General features: G+C 40.4%; 1 protein-coding gene across 3 annotated transcripts in view; it reads left to right on the top strand.

The window, feature by feature from the left end:
• The window catches only part of DHX57 (DExH-box helicase 57), a 53,506-nt gene that overhangs the window by 9,974 nt on the left and 21,607 nt on the right, over positions 1–21,925 (top strand). For all 3 annotated transcript variants that reach the window (XM_037149044.2, XM_053666853.1, XM_053666854.1), the window contains exons 4-14: positions 35–220; positions 532–1,370; positions 3,233–3,411; positions 4,851–4,972; positions 6,172–6,367; positions 6,918–7,042; positions 11,863–11,996; positions 12,917–12,971; positions 14,428–14,633; positions 18,291–18,407; positions 21,167–21,263. In XM_037149044.2, the coding sequence (XP_037004939.2) occupies positions 35–220; positions 532–1,370; positions 3,233–3,411; positions 4,851–4,972; positions 6,172–6,367; positions 6,918–7,042; positions 11,863–11,996; positions 12,917–12,971; positions 14,428–14,633; positions 18,291–18,407; positions 21,167–21,263 (2,256 nt within the window). The remainder of the gene's footprint in view (positions 1–34; positions 221–531; positions 1,371–3,232; positions 3,412–4,850; positions 4,973–6,171; positions 6,368–6,917; positions 7,043–11,862; positions 11,997–12,916; positions 12,972–14,427; positions 14,634–18,290; positions 18,408–21,166; positions 21,264–21,925) is intronic.

Below are 21,925 nucleotides of genomic sequence, written 5' to 3'. Positions count from 1 at the left end.
AGTATATAATACATGAAAATGTTACTTTTTCCAGAAGAAGCATTTCCGGGGAGGAGGAAGACGACGAGCCTGACTGTGATGAGGCGCAGTACTGGTCAGCTGGACGAGAGGCTTCCCTCGTTCCCGACTCTGACCCTTCAGAACATGCTGGCTCAGGCCTCGTGGAGCCTCACAGTCCAGAATTTACAGTCTCAACATTTGCGGTGCAAAAACTTTCCAGGTGATTGTTTTCAACGTTTATAGGACTTGGGGGCGAATTTGAGGCAATGGAAAACATATTGTAAACCCAGCTCCCTCTATCCCCCTTGGAGCACTTTCCTGTTGTATGGGTTCCAGAAGTGCCTGATGTGCCTAATATTTCCTCTTTTAGGTTAGGGAAATTGAGGAGGAATTAGTGTTATCAGAGATTCCTTTTCAATATACAATCCTGCCTAGATATGGTTATAGCTTCACATAAGTGTGTTTAAGCAAATTTCACTTCTGTTATTCGACATCACTCACTCCCTTTTCATCATGTTTCACACTTGGCAGGTATGGTTTCAACACTGAACGCTGTCAAGCAGCCCTGAGGGTTTGTGATGGAGATGTGGGGGCATCCCTAGAACATCTGCTCAGCCAGTGTTTTTCTGAGACATTTGGAGAGAGGATGAAGGTCTCTGAGGCAGTCGCCCGTATAAGCATGAAAGAGTGTGTGGAACAACGACAGGAAGAAGCATTTGCTCTCAAGTCAATCTGTGGAGAAAAATTCATAGAAAGAATTCAGAATAGAGTCTGGACCATTGGATTAGAACTGGAGTATTTGACAAGTAAATTCTGCAGATCCAGGCAAAAGGAGAGTACCAAAAATATCCAGGAGTCTTCAGTTGAAATCTGTAAATTTTACCTCAAAGGAAATTGTAAATTTGGGTCAAAATGCAAATTCAAACATGAAGTGCCCCCCAATCAAATTGTTGGAAGAGTAGAGAGAAGTGTAGATGATTCTCATCTTAATGCTGATGAAGATGCATCTTTTTTATATGAACTTGAAATTCGATTTTCTAAAGACCACAAATACCCCTATGAAGCTCCCCTCGTGGCATTTTATTCCACCAATGAGAATCTACCTCTGGCTTGTCGTTTACATATTTCTGAGTTCCTTTATAGCAAGGCCTTGTCATCTGCAGAAACTTCAGAACCTGTTGTATATTCTTTGATTACTCTTTTAGAGGAAGAATCAGAAATAGTCAATTTACTAGCAAATACTCATCACAAGTACAGTGCCCCTCCAGAGAACTTTCTGCCAGTATCCTCTGGAACCAGAATAAATACTCCTGTCTGTCGCAAACCAGTGATTCCAAGTAATTCTTTTGTTTCAAGTCAAACCCCAGAAGGTATGTAAGTCATTGATCACATGGAGGGCATTTGGGGGTTGGGATGGGGGCATTCAGAATGATGGGTTAATGAAGTCGGAGGTTCTCAGGGCTGGTCTAGGCTGTCATGGTGACCTTAGGGTGGTCTGCAGGCAAAGAGGAATAAGAACCCCTGAACTGTGGCCTGACTTGAATTGTGCAGTGCAATTTTGTCACTGTGGTGGGGCGCCCTGAATTGAAAAGTTAGATGTGATGTGTCAGTTTAGCAGTTGAGAGTTAGAAGAAACAGCATCTTACCAGAAAACCTGTTTCATTTAACTTACTTGATTTTACTTGTTTATTTCTGATACTTTATATGGGATCACTCTCAAATGAGTTTCCAGAGGTACTTTTCTTTCTATACCACTATTCATACCTTCCTGCTTTTAGTACACTAGACTCCCAGAACTCATTGGAGTAGAGCTATCTTTATGAATCCCTACATTCTTACACAAATGTCTACGCAGGCTTCTGGCTTTATCCACATCCAGGTTTGCTGGGCAATTCTTAACACTGCAAGTAAATCCCCTTTAGTTCACCAAAGGATTCTCCCTCTTGTTGCTATTTTTCTTTCGGAGAATTGAGTTTTCATTGTTTCACAAGAGTTCCTAGGTGCCGTATTTTGCCATGTGTAATGTGCACCCATGTTTTTGGCCCAAACTTTTAGGAAAAAAATCTTTTAATTATTTGATTTAGTTTTTATTGATTTATATTTAGAAACAAAACCAGTTATATTCCAGGGTATTATTTTGTGAATGGATATCGTTATTATTTTCTAGAGTTACACTGTTAATGTATAAGCATAAATAAAAGAATAAAAAACATTTATATAGATACGGAATTAGTACTACTCATGTATAATGTGTGTCCTTATTTTTCCCTCAAGAATTGGGGCAAAAAAGTATGCATTATACATGGCAAAATACGGTAAATGTCAATACATGGAGAAGAGCAAAGCAGCACCGAGGTAGGATGCTGGCCCATGTGCATTCACTCGCCGCCAGTTGGCCCTGGGCATCGCATGTGTTCCTTGAGAAATGACATTGTGGGTTGTGAACTTGGCAGAAAATAGCAGCTTTATTGAGATACAGTTTACATACCATAAAATTCACCCTTTAAAATAAGTATACAGTTAAACAGTTTTTAGTATATTCACAGAGCTGTGCAGCTCTAACCACTGTCTAATTCCACAACATTTTCATCACCCCATAAAGAAACCCTGCATCTGTTAACAGTCACCCATTTCTCTTTCTCCCAACTCCTGATGGCCACGGACCTCTATTCTGTCTCTGTGGACTTGCCTATTTGGGGCACTTTGTAGAAATAGATTCATACAGTAGGTGGCTTTTTGCGATTGGCTTCTTTCACTTAATGTTTTCAAGATCATTCATGTTGTAGCATGTATCAGGACTCCATTTTTTTTTTATTGTTGAGTAATAGTCTGTTATATGAACATACCACATTTTATTTGTTGACTCATTATTTGATAAGTTGCTTTGTGTCCTGGAATTTTAGGTACATTTGCAAATAGTTGAAAATTTCAGTTAATTCCTGAGTGTAAAGAGGCTACTGGGTTAACAAGGCATGCCATGATTTTCTCTTCTTTGTTTTTAATTTAATTTAGTTTTTAACAGTAGCCATGTATGTTTGATAAAAATTTGATTGAAAATGCATTTTAAGTTCTTTAGCAGAAGTAGTATATTGAAATGAATAAACCTGCTTTATTCAAGCTTTAACTTTTTCTCTATCTTGTGATTTTGTTGTTACTTTGTTAGATAGTGACTTTCCCCCTTTGATAAAGAAAGGGCTTCGTATCGAAAATGTTTCCTTTTGTCCCCTTCAAGTTGAAAAAGAATCAGAGCCTGAGGAGGAGACAGATGAGGATGAAGGTCCTGCACCAGTTGTAGTGGAGAATGAAAGCTATGTGAACCTTAAGAAAAAGATTTCCAAAAGATATGACTGGCAGGCAAAATCAGTACATGCTGAAAATGCTAAAATCTGCAAGCAGTTCCGAATAAAACAGGTAGGGTATTCTGAGAGAATGGCCAGCATTGCCTCCCTGAGGTTATGGATGGAGGGATTAGGAATTGGGAAGCTTCAGCTACACTCCCCAGTATACTTTTGGTTCTCTTTTACCGAGTGGTCAAAATTTCTGCATGCCACAGCTAATGTGGGCACGTGTTCTAGATAGTTTTGGAAAATCCAAGGACTGGTGACAGTGGAATACACACGTGTATACCAAGTATTCTCAAAATCTTACAGCTTTGGTAGGATGACAGACAGTCTGGTAAGTAGAAGGAAAATTAACACTGCAGCTTGTTAGAGAAGTCACTGTGAAAAAGGAGAAGGGTAAGGAGGGACTTGCACCCGTTTGAAAGGCCCACAGAATAAGTAACTTGCACTAGGTTACATGGCTAGTGAGTGGCAACATAGAGGTTCAAGCTCATTCTCTTTGTTTCCAAAGCCCTTGTTATCTGTACCCCATTTACAGGAAGATTATTTTCAAAGAACCTGCAAATGAACTGTGAAGGCAGAGTTGGATGCAGGATAAATGGGAGTGGCTTGACCAATCTAGGGATTGGATGAGAGATGCTGTTTGAGAGCCCTTCCAGTTCTGAAGTTCTGGGATTCTGATTCTGATACAGTCTAAAACTGTCTCATATATAGTATAATACCTGTAGAATGTCCAAATGAGTAGGAAATCACACCATAAATAATAAGATGGTACAAACAAAAAATTACATGTTCAGTTTGTTCACTGTGTTTAGAGGTAACAAATTGGTGTGATAAAATTATATGCAGAAAATGATGTGTTAGTATAAATTTCTTACATTTTTCAAAAATACATCCATACTTTGAATGGATAGCACTAGGTAGCATTGCGTTGTATGTCAGGCTGAGTTGCACAGATGTGATGATTGGCCGAAAAAACCCTTTAATGAGTGGTCTTAGTATTACTGATTTGGATAAAAATCTGATAACTGTGTAGAAATGTGCTGTTCAATATGGTGGCTTCTAGTCTGTGGCTATTTAAACTGAAATTAATTAAAATTAAATAAAATATTCGTTTCCTCAGTAGCACTGGCCACAGTAAAGTGTTAGTAGCCACGTGTAGCCAGCGCAAGTACAGAACATTTCCATCAACACAGTATTCCACAGTGCTGGTGTAAAAGCCCTTGCTAGGAAGAGCTAGATAAGTACTAAGCAGGAGGGTTTTCTTTCTCTTACAAGGTCTTTCAGTTTATTCTGATTAAGAAAACCACATAGACTCCTCAGCTGATTCTGGCTGACCCTCTGAGCAGCCTTCTCATTGAAGTCATCAGTATCCGACCCCTGCAAATCTGTGATTTCTTCCCCTGAATCAGTTGCTAACAAGGAGAGGGTGGGCCTAACTATGGGTTTTCACATTCCTGCGTGAGAGGCCATTCAGAGTAACCCAGCTGATACCTTTTATTTTATTAGATGTCCAGACAGTTCCAGTCAATTCTGCAAGAAAGACAGTCACTCCCTGCTTGGGAAGAAAGAGAAACCATTCTTAAATTGTTGAGCAAGCACCAAGTACTTGTTATAAGTGGTATGACTGGGTAAGAATGCAGTTTATTTGTAATGCAGCGTCCGTCTGTAAATATGGTATGTACCCTGGTTACTATAGCCAGTTCTAATTTTGAAAAGCCAGTAGTTGGTGTTATTTGTGCTTTTTTCTGTCAAATATTAAATAATATTTCATAAGCACTAACATTGCAGCATCTATAGCTATCAGAGCCAAATTACAAAAAACAAAAACAAAACTCAGAAATACATCTAGGTATTTATAGACATTGTACACCTCTGCCTTGAGGTAATTTTAAGACAAAAAGTTTAGCTAAAGGCTTTTAACAAGGCCCATTGTAAAAGATAAAGGATAGCCCTGGCTGGTATAACTCAGTGGATTGAGTGTGGGCCTGAGAACGAAAGGATCGCAGTTTGATTCCCAGTCAGGGCACATGCTTGGGTTGCAGGCCAGTTCCCAGCAGGGGACGCACAGAGGCAGCCATACATTGATGTTTCTCTCCCTCTCTCCTTCCCTTCCCCTCTAAAAATAAATAAATAAAATCTTAAATTTAAAAAAAAAAAAGGAAAGGTAAAGGATAGTTTCAGGACATTTAGCTTAAAAACTTTTTATCTTCCAAATTTATTCTACTTTCTTCAGAGCCTTTGTTTGTTCTTTCAAGAACAATTTAGGGCACATTATTTTTCCATTTCACACTCTATATATGTTATTGGAACCTGTTTAGCAGGGGGAAAGCACAGGCATAATTTTGTTATCTATTTAGGTGTTTCAATTTAATAATTTCATTTGTGCCCAGACTAACTTATATGTAGTATTAACTTTGTACCTTGCAGTTTCTTATCTTACTGACTTCAGTTTACCTGTAGCTGAGTCAATACACATCAAAGGAAAAAATATATTTTAATAATTTTAAGATAGTACTCCTGTTTCTTTAGGAGCTGTATGTAGAGTTTATATCTCTAGAGGCATTTATAGACCTGAATCTAATGTCTATTCAATAGTCCCAGTTTTACAATGATAGTAAACTGTTTTTTGATCATCCTGGTAATGAGGGCAAATTCCTAGAAATTATCAGCTTTAGGTAATAAGTCAGTAGATTGGTTTAGAAGCAGGTGAAGCTGAACAGCTTTTATTCTAATGAATTTTCTGTCATTCCTCATTGCATATATGATTTCTTTAGTTAACTAGCACTTGCAAACTCTCATTTTAGGACTTATTTGTTTTGGCATTCAGGTGTGGGAAAACCACACAGATCCCACAGTTTATCCTGGACGAGTCTCTGCATGGGCCAGCGGAGAAGGTGGCCAACATCGTCTGTACCCAGCCCCGACGAATCTCGGCCATCTCTGTCGCTGAGCGTGTGGCTGAAGAGCGGGCAGAAAGAGTGGGCCTGACTGTGGGGTACCAGATCCGGTTGGAGAGTGTCAAGGTTCGTACGCTCTGCTAGTTTCCTGATGACGGAAGTTTAGTTTCAAGTGTAAAGAAATGGTTCTTGGTGTCTGGAGAATCATGGGAAATTTGGGATGTCCTCAGAAGTCCTTTCAGGAATATTTTGGTATAAGAATTCTTACTTGGATGTAATTAATTTTCTGTATAAAGACATTTTACTCTTTATTGGCACAAGTGATCTAGTAAGTGCTGTTTTGCTCTTAAACCTGGGAATGAATCTGTTTAACTGAATAAAAAATGGACAGATTCGGAATTGATTTTATCACTCTTGTTTTCATGTTTTATAATACTTTCTGAATGCTTTCTATGAGTCTTAACCGTAAGATTTTGATAGGAAGTAGAAAAGCCTTTATTGTGGTCACCAGCAAGAAACTGCGCTTAGTGTGGTTTACTATTAAGTGGAACTGCTCATTTCAAAAAATATTGTTTTCAATACTCTTTATCCCTGTCTACTCAAAATGGCTTTGCCAGGAAAGCGTTTCCTTTTTTCCAAATTTCACAAATGCTTTTTATGTTCTTCCACCTGGAAGTCCTCAGCCACCAGACTGTTGTACTGCACCACGGGAGTGCTGCTGAGAAGGCTGGAAGGAGACACCGCTCTCCAAGGAGTCACCCACATCATTGTTGATGAAGTTCATGAGAGGACAGAGGAAAGGTAAACTGCCCGGACCGGTGTGGCTCAGTCAGTTGGGCATCGTCCCACGTAGTCAAAGGTCACCAGTTCGATTCCAGGTTGAGGAGAGTGTGAGAAGCAATCTCTCACACTGGTGTTTCTCTCTCCCTCTTTCTCCCTCCCTTCCACTTCTCTCTGAAAAGTAAATAAATAAAGTATTTAAAAATAAATAAATATAGCCCTGAGGCTGGTGTGGCCCAGTAGATTGAGCACGTTGAGCACCAGCCTGTGAACCAAAAGGTCACCGGTTCGATTCCCAGTCAGGGCGCATGCCAGGGTTGCGGGCCAGGTCGCCCATTGGGGGAGTACAAGAGGCAACCAATCTGTGTTTCTCTTGTACATCAATGTTGCTCTCCCTCTCTTTCTCCCTTCCCTTCTCTCTAAAAATAAATAAATAAAATTTAAAAAGTAAATATATTGAAATTTTTTAATTTTTAGAAAGGTAAAACAAAGATTTTCTAAATGAATACCCACATACATAAAATGAAGACATGGCAGAGAAAATTTTATTCTGCTTCCAGTTCAGTTTCTTAGAGTTAGTTCAGGGCGACTTGCCAAGAGAAGGCCTAAATTATAAAGAGGAATTGCTTTCCTGGTCTCCAGGGTCTGTAATAGTAAAAATGCTAGAAGAACCCGTGTTCTTCACTAAAAGTCATCCTGTTACCTGAACATCACGTGATAAGAGGTAACACCCTCCTGGTGTTGTGCGGAGCTGGGCACTGAACTTGGCAGGAGTCACAGGTGTGATGCGTGCTGTAGCCGATGGACTGGTCAGGGGCACTTCCTTCAGTCATTCATTCAGCCCTGACAGCTGTTCATGTGTTACGGAGTTGTATTAAGTGCCGAGTGATCCACTAATTGCTGAGGATACAGTAGTGAACAGGTGTTTGTTGTTCTTCTTTATCTCGTGGTTTGGTAGGAAAAACAAATGAACAAGTAGATAAATAAATACATAAATACAAGTTGGAATAAGTACTGTAAAAAAAATAAATGGGCTGTTGTGTTTCAGAGACAGGCCCAGAAGATAGCCAGGGATCATATGTCTGGAAAGATGACATTTAAATTAAACTCGAAGTACAAGAAGGGGTCCCATGGGACAGATGGGGGCAAGGCCAGTATCTGCGAGGACAACAGTGGGAGGGGCTTCACTGGGGGTCCAGACACCGAAGGGCGCCTGTGCAGCTAGTATGTGGCAAAGGACAGGAGGGGCAGCAGGTGGGAAAAGCAGGGGGCAGGTGTTCCAGGGCCTTGTACATCATGGATGATAAAGCATTTGGACTTTATGTAAATGGAAGTAGAAAACATTAAAGGGTTGAAGATCAAAATTCTCAGTGTGTTCAAAGGAAAGACCAGGTACATAAATGGCATTTATCATAGTTTGTCATGTGGATCATGCTCTAGAGCAGGAAAAAAACTAGTGGGAACCTGGGCTGTGGTGGCTCGGTTGGTCGGAGCTTCATCCCGTAAACCTAAGGGTCAAGGGTTCAATTCCTGGTCAGGGCATATGCCCAAGTTGTGGGTCCCATCCCCGTTGGGGTGCATGTGAAGGGCAACTGATCAGTGTCTCCCTCTCACATCATGTTTCTCTCCCTCTCTTTTCTCACTCCCTTGCCCTCTCTCTAAAATAAAACATTTTTTAAAAATTCCTAAAATAAGACTAATAAATTTTAAATGATTATAAACAAAACGCTGAGAATCTTTGAGGGGCAAATTATGTTATAGAGACTCCAGAGAATAGTGGTTGGAAGAAATAGTAAGTAGGGTCATTTTGTAGCTAAATGTTTAAATGATCTGAAAGATGAAATTTTTTTAAGAGAATCACTGAACAACTTGGGAGAGGAAATGAAAACATTCGGCCACACTAATAATATTTAAATAACTATATTATAAAAATAAATTTAAAATTTCAGGGGAAATGGTTGTTTGATTTTGAATGTAACGAGTAGCTTTGTGTTTCATAACATTTACTCTCCCACAACCTCAGAGAAACGAGCATAGATAGTGTTGGGTTTGGTTGTTGGCTGCAATACTGTGCTCAGAAGATTTTTATAAAACCTAATGATATATCAACAGTTAAAATTTAAAATATATTTACATCTGAATAAAGAGAAATTACCTACCAGAGACGGAAGCACTTAATACAGGCTCCACAAAAATATGCATGAATGTTAAGACAATGAATGACTAAATGAAGCCCGAAGTGGCCAGTCCATCAGCTACAGCATGCGTTACACCTGTTATTCCCACTAAGTGCAGTGCCCAGCTCAGCGTGATGCCAGGAGGGTGCGAAGTATCTCTAATTAGGTGGTGTCCGTCTAACAGATGACTGTTTTAGTGATGAACATGTGCTCTCTCAGTGTTTTTAGCATTACAGACCCTGGGGAAGGAGTGTACAAATTACAGGAGAAAGTAGGGGAATCTTTGCTAGCTCCGATTGAAAAAAAAACAGAAACCAGTGATCTAGAAACCAAGATCAGTAAAAATATAGCCAAAATTAAAGGTTGAATAGAGGGCTGTGGTCAGGTAGTTCAGTTGGTTAGAGCATTGTCCCAATATGCCAAGGTTCGATCCTTGGTCAGGGTGTGTGCAAGATTCAACCAATGAATGCATAAATACATGAAACAACAAATTGATGATTTTCTCTGTCTTTTCCTCTCCCTCTCTGAAATCAATTTTTAAAAATTAGCCCTGGCCAGGTAGCTCGGTTGGTTAGATAGAGCATCATCCCAATGCCCCAAGGTTGCAGGTTCGATCAGTGGTCAGGGCACATAAAAGAATCAGCCAGTGGATGCATAAACAGGTGGAACAACAAATTGATGTTTTTTTTCTCTCTCTCCCCCTTCCTCTCTCTCTCTAATCAATATTTTTTAATTTAAAAGTAAATAAACAAAAGTTGAATATAGAAAAAGTGTACAGTTGTATTAGTTTAAAATTTTTAATACATTTCCTGATCATAGAGATAACATGATTATATTAAAACACTTAGAAAATGTTAAAGAAATGTCAAGAAAAAGTAATTTCCCCTGTAAAATGACTAATTACATGTTACAGTTTTGGTCTGTTTTCTTGCAACAGTGTATCGGGAGTTAGGGGAGCGATGAGATAAAGAGATGTCTCTCCACAAAGACAGCTGGGGTTGTATAGTTTTCTGTGATGCTTTTGATCTAATAGCATGAACTATATTTGAAAATTATTATTAATAATTGCATAAGGAAATTCTGAAGTATGAATGTACCATAAATTGCTTAAACCTTTGCCTGTTGTTATATTATTTTCCTTTTACCTAAAAAAAGAAACAAAAATAATTATAAATGTAACTAAATTAGCTTATTTAATTAAGGGGAACTAAGGAGTACAACAATACGCTCTCATTAAAAATTCGAACAATACAGATAAGGTGAAAGTCCCCCGTAACACTTCCAAACCATTCCTAGTCCTGTCCCCAGAGATAACTACCATAATCAGATTGATGATATGCCCTTCTATGCATGGATTTATTTGAACTTTGTTAGAAATAGTTTCTTTCCTGGCCTTTTTCCTTACACAAATGATGTATTCATTTAGTAAGTCAACACATATTTAATCAGGACCTACGATGTCCAGGCATTATTCTAGATACTGGAGTAGTGAACACAGTAACTAAACTCCCTGTCCTTGTATGTCTTATATTCTAGTGGGGGCACCCAACAATAAGCGAGATAAATCAGTAAAATACATAGGTAAGTGCTGACAAGAGTGAAGGTAATATGAAATGCAAGGGAGGGGAGCATCTGAAATTTTAAATAGGGAGGCTGGGGAAGGCCTGGCTGAAAAGGAAGATATCTTTTGAGTAAAGACTTGAGGGAAGTGAAGACACTACCTCTGTGAATTCCAGGCAGATTAGTAACATGTGCAAAGGACCTGAGGTCCATGCCTCAAGGACAGGCAGCAAGGAGGACAGGATGGCTGGAGCCAAGTGAATTAGAGGTACAGCAGTAGCAGTAAGTGCTGGGGGTCCAGATCATGTGCCTTGTCAGTGAGGACATCAGTAAGAAGTGGCAGAAGGCAGCACAGATTCATTTGAACAGAATTATTAGCCTGTTGAGAATAGAGTTCAGGGCTAATAGATTAAAGGGCTGAAGGAGGGAGACCAGTTGAGAATTGCTATTTTACAATATCTATCATTGTACAACTTAGGTAACATTCACTAACATTGTCATGTCAGAATCTAGAACTCTACCTTACTCCTTTTATTCTCCTCACATTATTCCACAGAATGGGTGATACTGTTATAATTAACCGTTTCTTGGTGGACATTTAGGTAGTTTCCACTACAGATAGTGCCACAGTGGAAATTTTTGCGTATGCCTCTTTATGCACACAGTAGATATGAAGAAAATAGAATTAACCAATGCAGTGAAGTAATCCCATTGGTATTTTTATTGCTACTACACTATCTCTTTTTTTTAAAGATTTTATTTATTTATTTTTAGAGAGGGGGAAAGGAGGGAGATAGGGAGAAAAACATTGATTAGTTGCCTCTCACATGCCCCCATCTGGGGACCTGGTCCACAACCCAGGCATGTGCTCTGGTTGGGAATCAAGCTGGTGACCTTCCAGTTCTCAGGCCATCACTCAGTCTACGTAGCCACAGCAGCCAGGGCTGATATCTTTTTAATATTAAGCCTCACAGCTAGGAGCATGACACATCCCCCTGTGAATGTTATAATTGTTGTGACATAGGTCTTACACATTCCTGGCTCAAAATATATCAGTGTCACTGAACTTGTTAGATCCTCAGGTGTTTCTTTTATTTCTTCTAGTGACTTCTTGCTGCTGGTTTTGAAGGACATTGTGATGCAGAGACCAACTCTCCAGGTCATTCTGATGAGTGCGACTTTAAACGCTGAGCTCTTTTCAGAATATTTCAATTCCTGCCCAGTCATTACTATACCAGGTGATGAAAATGCATTGTTAAATATGTATTGTTCTAATAAGCAAATGAAATTATTTTAATGTTAAATTGAAATATAAATTGGTAGGTATTAATTCCTCTCTCCAGAGAAGTGATTAGTTTGTAACAAATAAAATTATAACCATATAATGAAATCCATAAAGATGCAACATTATGTCTATTTGTTGGGAGATTTTCATTTTGTATATGTTGCTTTGAAAAGTCTAGGTTGTTAGTGTTTCTAGCATTTCATTATGTTTAACCTAAAAACGTTAGGGGATAGTGGTCATCTGTTATTCAGAAGTGAGTTGTGTCTGTGTGGCACACATTAATTCGTTGCTGGATTCAGCAAACTTTCTGGGCATTGGTCCATTCTGAAACAGAGTGAAGTTGGACCGCGTCTCCTTTTGGTGGTTTCGTGGTCTCACTGTGGGATTAAGTCATCGCCCTGGGCTCTGGTTTATCCTTCTGCAATTGATTGCCAAGGGTCAATTCAGAAGCAATGACAGATGAATAAAATAGTCATGTTTGTTCTAGGTATAGAGACTACTGATAATAGATTTGAAGAAGAAATTATATGCTCGATTTGGAGTACAGTTGTTGAATATTTAAAGGTTCCCTGTGGGGGAAGTGGGGAGGATGAAAAAAGCATAACAAAAAATTTTTTAAAGATAAAAAATTTTATTAGCAAATGATCATCTTTTCACTTATTTTCTTCACTAACCAAAATCTGTGCCTTACCATTTCTATCATTAAAAGCTTTTTTTTAATTTTGTAATTTTAAGACCACAAAACAAATAGTACCTTATTATGCCAAGCTTTGTTTTAAGATAATTTTGCATATATAAACTATTTCAAGACAGTCGACAGGTATTCTGAGGATTTTTTTCCCATTTTATTTATTTTTCGTTTTGTTTTTCCAGGCCGCACATTTCCTGTTGATCAGTTTTTTCTGGAAGACGCACTCGCTGTGACAAGGTAAGGAAGACATTCACTGAGGTTTGGGGAGAGTCTTTGAAAATTATCATTTTACCCCAGGGTGCCAGGGTACTAGTCAGTGCGTCAGTCCTTCTTCTGATGTTTCCGTTGGAGGTTTGCGTTCTCCCCTCGTGCAGATGTTTACCGTACAGAGCATCTGCGACGTGCAGGCTGTGCTGCATGTCAGGAGCACTGACCCTGGCACCCCAGTGCGAACTGCGGACTTTGGGGGATCCCGAGTGTTGGTGCAGGGCCATCAGTGGCAACAAATGACGTTCTGGGGTGGGGGTGGGAGGCTGTGCATGTGTGGGGGAGACAGGGCATGTGGAAGATCTCTGTTCCTTCCGCTCAGTCTTGCTGTGAACCTGAACCTGCTCTAAAAATAAAGTCGATTTGAACAAATGCTGAAGGACCAAAAGTGGAGAATTTGATCCTTGAAAAAAAAAGTAGTGGTTCTGTAGACCAACTGCCAGTATTTAAACCCCTCTGGTTACTGAGGTAACATCGGTGCCTTATTCTCTCTGTGACTCAGTTTCATCATGTGTAAAATGGGGGTATTAACAGTAGCTGCTTCACAGGGTTGTTATGGGGATAACGAATTAATTAATACTTGGAGTTAATTTTTGCCAGGTGCTTCGACTGGTAGGTACATAGCAAGTGCTTTGTGAATGTTAGCTATTATTATCTTCATCATTCTACCCTCAGGAAGTTGCAGTATAGTTTGATATTAAGATGCCTATATAATTTTAGTCCTGGGCGGCAAGTGGTAATGTCTGTTGGGTGCAGATTTTTCTCCTTTGAGAGCCCTGCATCTTCCTGCTACTCTTTAACTTGGAAGAGTCTCCAGGACTCTGCCCTGCCACTGTGTCTCCTCCCCGTTAAACTCTTCCTTCGTTCCCTTAGACTCACGTGGTTGCAGCTGTCATCTCTGGCAGGGACTCACCAATTAGTGTCATCATTCCTGAAGCCTGTGCTTCTGACTGAAAGCCCCTTGATATCTGGCACCGTACACTCAGCTCAGAACTTTTCTCCTTCTCCCCGCTCCTTCCATTCCTTCTCACCCCCACCCTGAGTCTGTGTTTATTTCGTGGCACCATACCCAAGCCCAACATCCAGAAGCAGGGGTTCTCGGACTTCAGTGTGCAATAAGCGTACTTAGAGAGCTTTCTGAAACTGGTGTGTTATGGGCCCTTTTCCACTTCTGTTGAATGTGACTGTGGGGAAGTCATCTTTCAACTAGTTTACCTGTCTTTATTCTCTGACTTTTTCGAACTCGCTGCCTCCAGAATTACCTTAAGATAAAACCAAAAGCACCCCAGCGTGTTCCCCACCAGAACCCTGGACTGGTGGGTTAGAAACAGCAGCATTGTGCTGGATGAGCACATAAAACGTGACTATTTCCGTTCACCTGCAGACCCCACACACACAGACACATCCCTCTGTCCGCCTTCCTCAGGTACGTGTTGCAGGACGGAAGCCCATACACGCGCTCCCTGAAACAGATGTCAAAGGAGAAGCTTAGAGCGCGGCGCAGCAGGACTGCATTCGAAGAAGTGGAGGAGGACCTGAGGCTGTCCCTTCACCTCCAGGATCAGGACTCCGTGAAAGATGCAGTGCCGGACCAACAGTTAGATTTCAGGCAGCTGCTGGCCCGCTATAAAGGTAGTGTGCTCTCTGGGGGGTGATATGGGGGCACCGAGATAACCACAGCTGACTGCTCACAGCACGAGTTTGAACTATGAGTCCACTCATGTGCATGTTTTTAAAAATAAATGCTATAAATGTATTTTCTCTTCCCTGTGGCTTTCTGAAAAGCATTTTCTTTTTAATACATAGCGCCTTTAATACATAGCGCATACAAAATATATGTTATCCACTGTTTTCAATTTGGCTCCTTGTCAGTAGTAGGCCATTAGTAATTAAGTTTCGGTGGGGTCAGAAGTTGTAAGTGGATTTCCGTCAGTGTCAGGGCCTTGGCACCCCGAACCCCTGTGTTGTTGTTCAGGGTCAGCTGTAGATTTTTGCCCCACCGTGATCCTGAGGAAGAATATGTGACTCTTATACTTACACTATCTTTAATTCACCAGAACAACCTTAAACTTAGAGCAGTTCCAATGTGTATCAGATCGTAATTGTTATTCTGTTTATCAGTGGTTTTTTTCCTGATTTTAAAAGAAATGTGTTTATTGTAGAAAATTGGGAGGTAGTAAAATTTAAATTATATTCTTGAGTGTTTGGGGATTTTTTTAAGTCTTTATTTTTATTACTGACACTGTTACGGACGTCCCCATTCTGCCCACCTGCACCCAGCCCCCCCCCCCCCAACATCACCACACTGTTGTCTGTGTCCGTGGGCCGTGCATACAGGTTCTTTGGCTAATCCCTTCCCCCTCTTTCATTTGGCCCCCCTCCGCCCTCACCTCTGATGGCTGTCAGTTTATAATTTTTTATTTTTATATGATTTCAAATTCAAAATTCAGGTTCGTAAGACTACACTTGTACAATGAACTCATATATTCTTTACGCCAGTTCACCAGTTGTTGTTATTGTGCTTCATTTGTTTTATCATTTGCTCCATATATATTTTTCCTGAGCCCTTTGAAAGTATATTGCAGATATGATGCTGCATAGCCCCTAATATTTCAGTATGTGTTTCCTAAGAACAAGAACGTTCTCCTATATAAGCACAGGACATAACCAGAATGAAGACATTTAACTGACACTATTACTTAACCCACAGTCCATGTTCTAATTTTACCACCAGTTGCCTCAGTAATGTCCTGTTGCTATTGTTTCCTGGTCCGGGATCCAACCCAGGATTACATACTGTATTCAGTTGTCATGTGCCTCTAGTTTTTCTGATCTGGAATTGCCTAGCCCTGACTTTTATTTTTGGCCTTGACTTGTTTTTTTTTTTTTTTTTTTTTACAAGTTTGGGCCAGTTTTGTAAAATGTTTCTTCATTTGGTTGGTCTAATGTTTCCCTGTGGTTCACTTTAGGGGATGCATTTTGGGTCAGAAAACCACAGAAATAATGTGGTTTTCTCAGTACATCAGAAGTACATGATGTTGGTTTGTCCTGCAATTGGTGATGTTGACTTTGATCACCTTTAAGGTGATGTTAGCTAGGTTTTTCCCCTTTGTAGTTATTATTTATTCCCTTTATAATTAATAAGTTGTTTGTAGAGAGATATTTGAGATTTTTAAAATATCTTATAATATCTTCAAATTTTTGTCCTCTGGTTTTAGTACCATTCATGGACTTTTCAAATAACATATTTTAAGGGCCCACCCTGTGCTGAGCATTTTTGTATACTATGTTACTATTTTGTTAGGTACTCCCTTCACCGTTCCAGACCCCACCCAGCTCTTCTGGTTGCTCCGTAGTCTTTTGCACGTAGAAGCTGGGCTGAACCCATAGAAACCCTGGGGTGACTACTTCTGCTTTCTTCTGAAATCCTAGACCAGAGACAGGTCTCGGCTGCTTCTCCTGCCTTCAGTTCCCTGGACTGCCACCCCAACCCCTATTACTGCCTCAGTAGGAGAAGGGACAAGTCAGGTTTCCTTTTTCTCCTTCCCCAAAGACTCTTCCCATTTCTGCATGGGGAATGGTGGTCGTCAAGGAATTAGGGCAGTAGCCGTGGTTCTGCTGTTTAAAACGATAGGCAGATGTGATCTTGAGCCACATGTCTTGTCCTCGCTATGCCTCAGTTTCCTTATGTATAAAATGGAGTTATTTGGGGATTGAATGAGATCATACAAGTCCACGGCCTAGTGCCCAGCTAGTAGGTGCACATTTGTGATTCTAATTAAAATGTGTTTGACTCAGAAGTCTGTGTTCTTTCTGTATGTTATAACAGCTGACAGTTCCCATTTCCGTATTCTATTAAATTATGGGATGGGAAAAATCCTTTTGGTTTTTCTTTTGAAATTGAGAGCTGTGACTGGATCTGAGCAATGCCTTTCTAATTTCAAGTGTAGAGGTAACCGCAGCCCAGAAAAGACTTCTGAGAATTCCTTTCTGAGGAAGGAGAATGGCAGATTTGGGTCAGAAAACCTGGCTTGGCTGCTAGCTTCTGTGTGGCGCTGGGCTGCTGCTTAGCGTCTCTGAGCCTCCCTCCCCTGTGAGAGGCAGACAGACAGACAGACAGACCGGATCTCGTTGATCTCAGTGGCCTTGCACCTTTCAGAAAATTGAATAATGTCCCCAAGCTCAATTTTTAAAAGTTTTTCTAGTTAAAAAAAATAATAACAGTCCTTTAAAATATATAATTGATTAGTAAAAACTGCCAAAGTATTAAAAAATATATTTTTAATGATTTTCACTTCTCTTCCTTTTTTCAGTTATTTGATCGTTTCTGCTTTTTGGAAAGTCTGGCTGTGCGGAACCCTGACAAACAGAAATGATTCCTCCTCTGCCTCCCGCAGCCAACCACACCCTTATTTGCATAGCCTATTCCTTTCTCTTTGTATTTGACAAATACAGAGTTTGTGGTTTAGAAACTTTTTTCCTTCTTCAAACTTTACAGCATTAATGTAGGAGGCTTCCCTCTCTTGCTACCAGTTGAGAGTTACTTTGTTCCTGTTAGACTTTTTTCAGGATGAGGGCCCTAGGAGGACCCCAGAAGAAAGGGCAGTAGTCTCTGGAGGGTTTGTCTCCCCGAGAATATGCTGTTCATTTTCAAAGAGCTGGCTGGGCTGTGGTACACCCCCAAAACTGTCCACTTTACCAGGCCCCATACGTTAGAAGGAAAGTGTAGACCTTCACCTGAAACTCTGTGGACGGACTTCAGAGATGTTGGTGAAGCTGTTGAAATCACATGTATTTTTCTGGGAAGATTCATGACTTTTATTATTTTCTCAAATGAACTGAACAGTTAAGAGTCACTGTTATAAAGGTGCTGGTAGAAGTTGTGGTTTCTGTCCACTGATTTCCACAGGTTAATGTTTCCTGCACTTTGGTCTGACCTGACTTGTGCCTTGATTGAGTCTGGAAGGGGTTTCTAAAGTGGGTTTGACTTTGAATTTAATTTCTAGGACTGAAATTGTCAGCAAGTACGTGATGGATAAAAGAGGGGAGGAAGGAGGGGTGCGTGGCCTGCCTGGGCCTTCCCAGGCTCAGGAGCCTGCTCTTTGGGTCACTGTTCAAGCCAAAGTGCTTGGAGTGAGTGTGCATGTTCAGGGAAACTGAAAGAAAAAGTTCATTTAGTACATTAAATGTGAACATCTGTGTTACTAAGTCACATCAAGACACCTAGTTCACAGGCAAATTGTCTTTAATAAGGTACAATCATCCTTGTGATTTTTACCTTTCTTTCAGGGGTTAGCAAATCAGTCATCAAAACGATGTCCGTCATGGATTTTGAAAAGGTGAACCTGGAATTAATAGAAGCCTTGTTAGAATGGATTGTGGATGGAAAGCACTCCTACCCCCCAGGTAACTGCTCCTTGTCTTCACTCATGTGTCAGATGGCGGGAGGGAAGGAGACCTCAGGCACTGGGGACGCCCTCCCTTCCTGCAGCCCTGGCCCCGCCCAACCTGTTACCCCAGTTGTGTCTAAAGTTGCAAATTAGGCTTTTGGGGGGAAATTTTACCTTTTACCTTTTGAGGTTCACCCACTTTTTTCACTCTGCACTCTTGCTGTCGCCAAACAAAAAGATGTTAACAATACTGAGTCCCAAAGGGAAAAAGCTGAAAAGGCCTGATGAGCCACATACCACACACACAATCCCTGGCTGAAGGGGAGGCCCTTCCTGAGGACTGAGCCCCGTCCTGAGGGTTGAGTCCCGTAAAGGCTCTGCACCTGGAGGCCACGGGGCCCTGGGGTGAGGGGGACAGCTGTAGGGTCTGGTAAACATCCCAGCCCAGGAGCTCCGTGACCTTGGGCGAAGTCCTTGTCCTTTTTTTCTGTGCCTCAGTTTCTTGTTTGTAGAATGAAGACACTAATAAATCCTCTTAGGTAAAGCTGTCTCGGTGAGTAAAAGAAACCATATGTAAAGCACTTAGCACAGTGCCTGGCATGTAGTTAATGCTGATTAGATATTATCCCTAATAATAATGATGATGTTTATAATTATCGTCATTATTACTGTCACTGTTCGTACTACTGCTGCCACAGCACACAGCAATCACTGCTTTCCCCTCCTCACGGTCTGCCCGCCCCAGGGGCGTTCCATACTCCACGGGCAGCCCCGTGTCCCCAGAGTGAATGGCCCGGGTCTTCTGGTAACCGAATCCTTCATGTCATTCGGGGTTTGGCCACATGTCTTTTCCTCAGAGAAAAGTCTTCTCTGGCTGCCCTGTCTGTTGTCTTGCTCTCCCTACTCCATTATAATATCCAAAAATGATTTTGATTTTTGCTGTAGCACCTAACAGTACCCCAAACTACAGTGCTGCTTTCCTGACAGTCTTCCTCAGTAGAATGTCACGTTCCTTAAGAACAGAATCTCTGCCCTGCCTGCTGTGGCTCAGTGGACTGAGTGCCGGCCCGCAAACCAAAGAACAGGGTTTCGTGTGCACCATCATGTATGTCTCAGACCCGAAACCAGTGCCTGGAAGTTTTGGGGACGGAGTCCGTATTTGTCGCGTGAACAGGTGCAGTTAGTACTGAGTGACCACTAAGCTGAGTAACAGACCAAACAGTTACATCACGCGCTCATGACGCAGCGCAGTAGACAAGTGGGAGCGGCTGCCGCCTCTGCGTAGACTCGCGAGTTTCAACCTTTTTCATCTCACGGCACACGTAAATTAATTACTAAAGTTCTGTGGCACGCCAGAAAATATAAAAAATAAGTATAATTTTGATTGATTTACATAATCAAAATGATTTTGATTGATATCGATTTGATTGATATTATTATTTACATAAATAATAATAAAAGTAATTACCTACACTTTTTGCTCCAAAGTGACTTTTAAAAAATCAGGTGCCTGTACTTATATATAAGGATTTCTGATACCAAGAATTAACCAGTCAGATGCAGCCTTATTATGCCACATGACCAATAAAATGCAACTGTTTTTATGACATATATTTATGGTTTGAGACAGGACATTTACAATGGATGGCTTTTGCGTTGGCTCTTGTCATTTTTCTGTTTGACAATCTGAGTGAAAAGAAGTCAGTACCCCTTACTAAATAGTCAGGCGTTGCACACTTTAAAAATCCTTGCAGTGCACCAGTTGAAAATCACTGGCTTAGACTTTAATCATTATGTGGTAATCTGTAGAGATGTGTCAACCACATAAAAATATTAAATTGCCTTGTTTCTGATCTCTTGGCAAGTCATTAATGTTGGTTAATGCATTATCACCAGATTTAATACCTTATTTCATAAAAGACTTATTGAAAAAATCAAGAAAAGCAGGCAGAAAGAAATATTAGAAAATTACTGCATTCAAAGCCAAGTAGTCGTAGTGTTTAGGAAGTCCATGATAAGTTTGTGAGTATTAGAGATATCTCTGATACATATGGCCAAGCTATGAAGGCAGGACAGATCAGAAGGCATACAAAAATATAGACAAAACATTTTCTTCCCTCCTTATGGATTATATTACCACTCTTAAATGTAGTATTTTAATAATGAGGAGCACGCAGTATGTAGTGGAAAGAGCAGGGATCTGATGCCAGAAACCCTAGGTTTGTGTCCAAGCTCCACTCTTGTTAACCCTGTGACCTGGCCAGGTTACAGAGTCACTTTAAGTGCACTAAAATGTTTAGAGCTCTGCTAGTGATGCTTGTACAACTTAAGGCATTATATTTTCCCACACTTCTTTTTTTTTATTAGAGAAAGATAATATCCTATTCATTTGGTAGTCATTAAGTCAGAAAATGTATTTTAAAAGGTTCTCATCTATTAAATCATTGGGAACTTTACAGAGAAAATTGAGGCCCTGGATTGAGCACTAGCCTGCAAACCCAGAGGTTGCTGGTTCCATTCCCAGTCAGGGCACATTCTTGGGTCACAGGCCAGGTCCCAAGTAGGGGGTGTGCGAGAGGCAACCACACACTGATGTTTCTCTTTCTTTCTCCTTCCCTTCCCCTCTGTCTAGAAATGAATAAATAAATTTTTTTTAATTTTTGAAAAATTGAAAGTGAGAAATCTCAGATTACATTTCTTCATTTAAAATAGCTTTATAATTTGATAGTTTTTCCTTTTCTGAATCTATTAGATTGATTATTTTTATATACCCAGGTGCTATACTTGTATTTTTACCGGGATTGGCAGAAATCAAAATGCTTTATGAACAACTACAGTCTAATTCTCTTTTCAACAACAGACGCAGTAATCGGTAAGTTAATTGCTTCCTGTAATTACAGTCATCTATTGCAGTTCTACTTGAAGATGAGCAACAGCGAGGTCTTTTTAACAGGCATCACCCTCTTTAGATTCTGGTGTCACTCCTCAAGAATACATTTGTTTATGCCAGCTGGAAATAGACAAACCTGTCTGTTCCAGGAAGTCAGACATTCCCATTCCATTCAGTGAAAATATTTCTCTTCGCACAGTGACTCAGCAAAATTGCATGTCATTTCAGTTGCCAGATACAAGGGATGGGAGAAGCCAATGTTAGTAACAACAGTGCAATGGTACTATTTTTAGGGGAAAAATTTTTTTTCGATGGTTCCTGTTCTGGGGGCAAGAAACATTGTCCCTTCATATCAAAGGAACAAGTACTTGATGGATGAACACTCCCTAGAAATATAAGAATGAAATTTCTTAGTGTGCCTCACTGTCTCTGCCTCTCTTTCTCTGGATTTGAAGGTAGAGAACACATGGTCCTTTGCTGGTTAGTGTGTTCTAGTCCTGCTGCTTGTAGAATATCAGCTATTTTAGTCCTCTCAATTATTTACTACTTAGTAATACTCTCCAGTTCCCAAGTTGATGCAAGGTTTTTAGTTCATAGGCCTTTGTAGAATCAGAAAGAACCTTCCCACTCAGAAGAACTGGGCC

This window comes from Artibeus jamaicensis, unplaced genomic scaffold (assembly GCF_021234435.1).
Source record: "Artibeus jamaicensis isolate MK-2021 breed Jamaican fruit bat unplaced genomic scaffold, CSHL_Jam_final contig_465, whole genome shotgun sequence".
In the NCBI taxonomy this organism is placed as follows: domain Eukaryota; kingdom Metazoa; phylum Chordata; class Mammalia; order Chiroptera; family Phyllostomidae; genus Artibeus; species Artibeus jamaicensis.
This window is presented reverse-complemented; position numbering and strand designations above follow the sequence as displayed.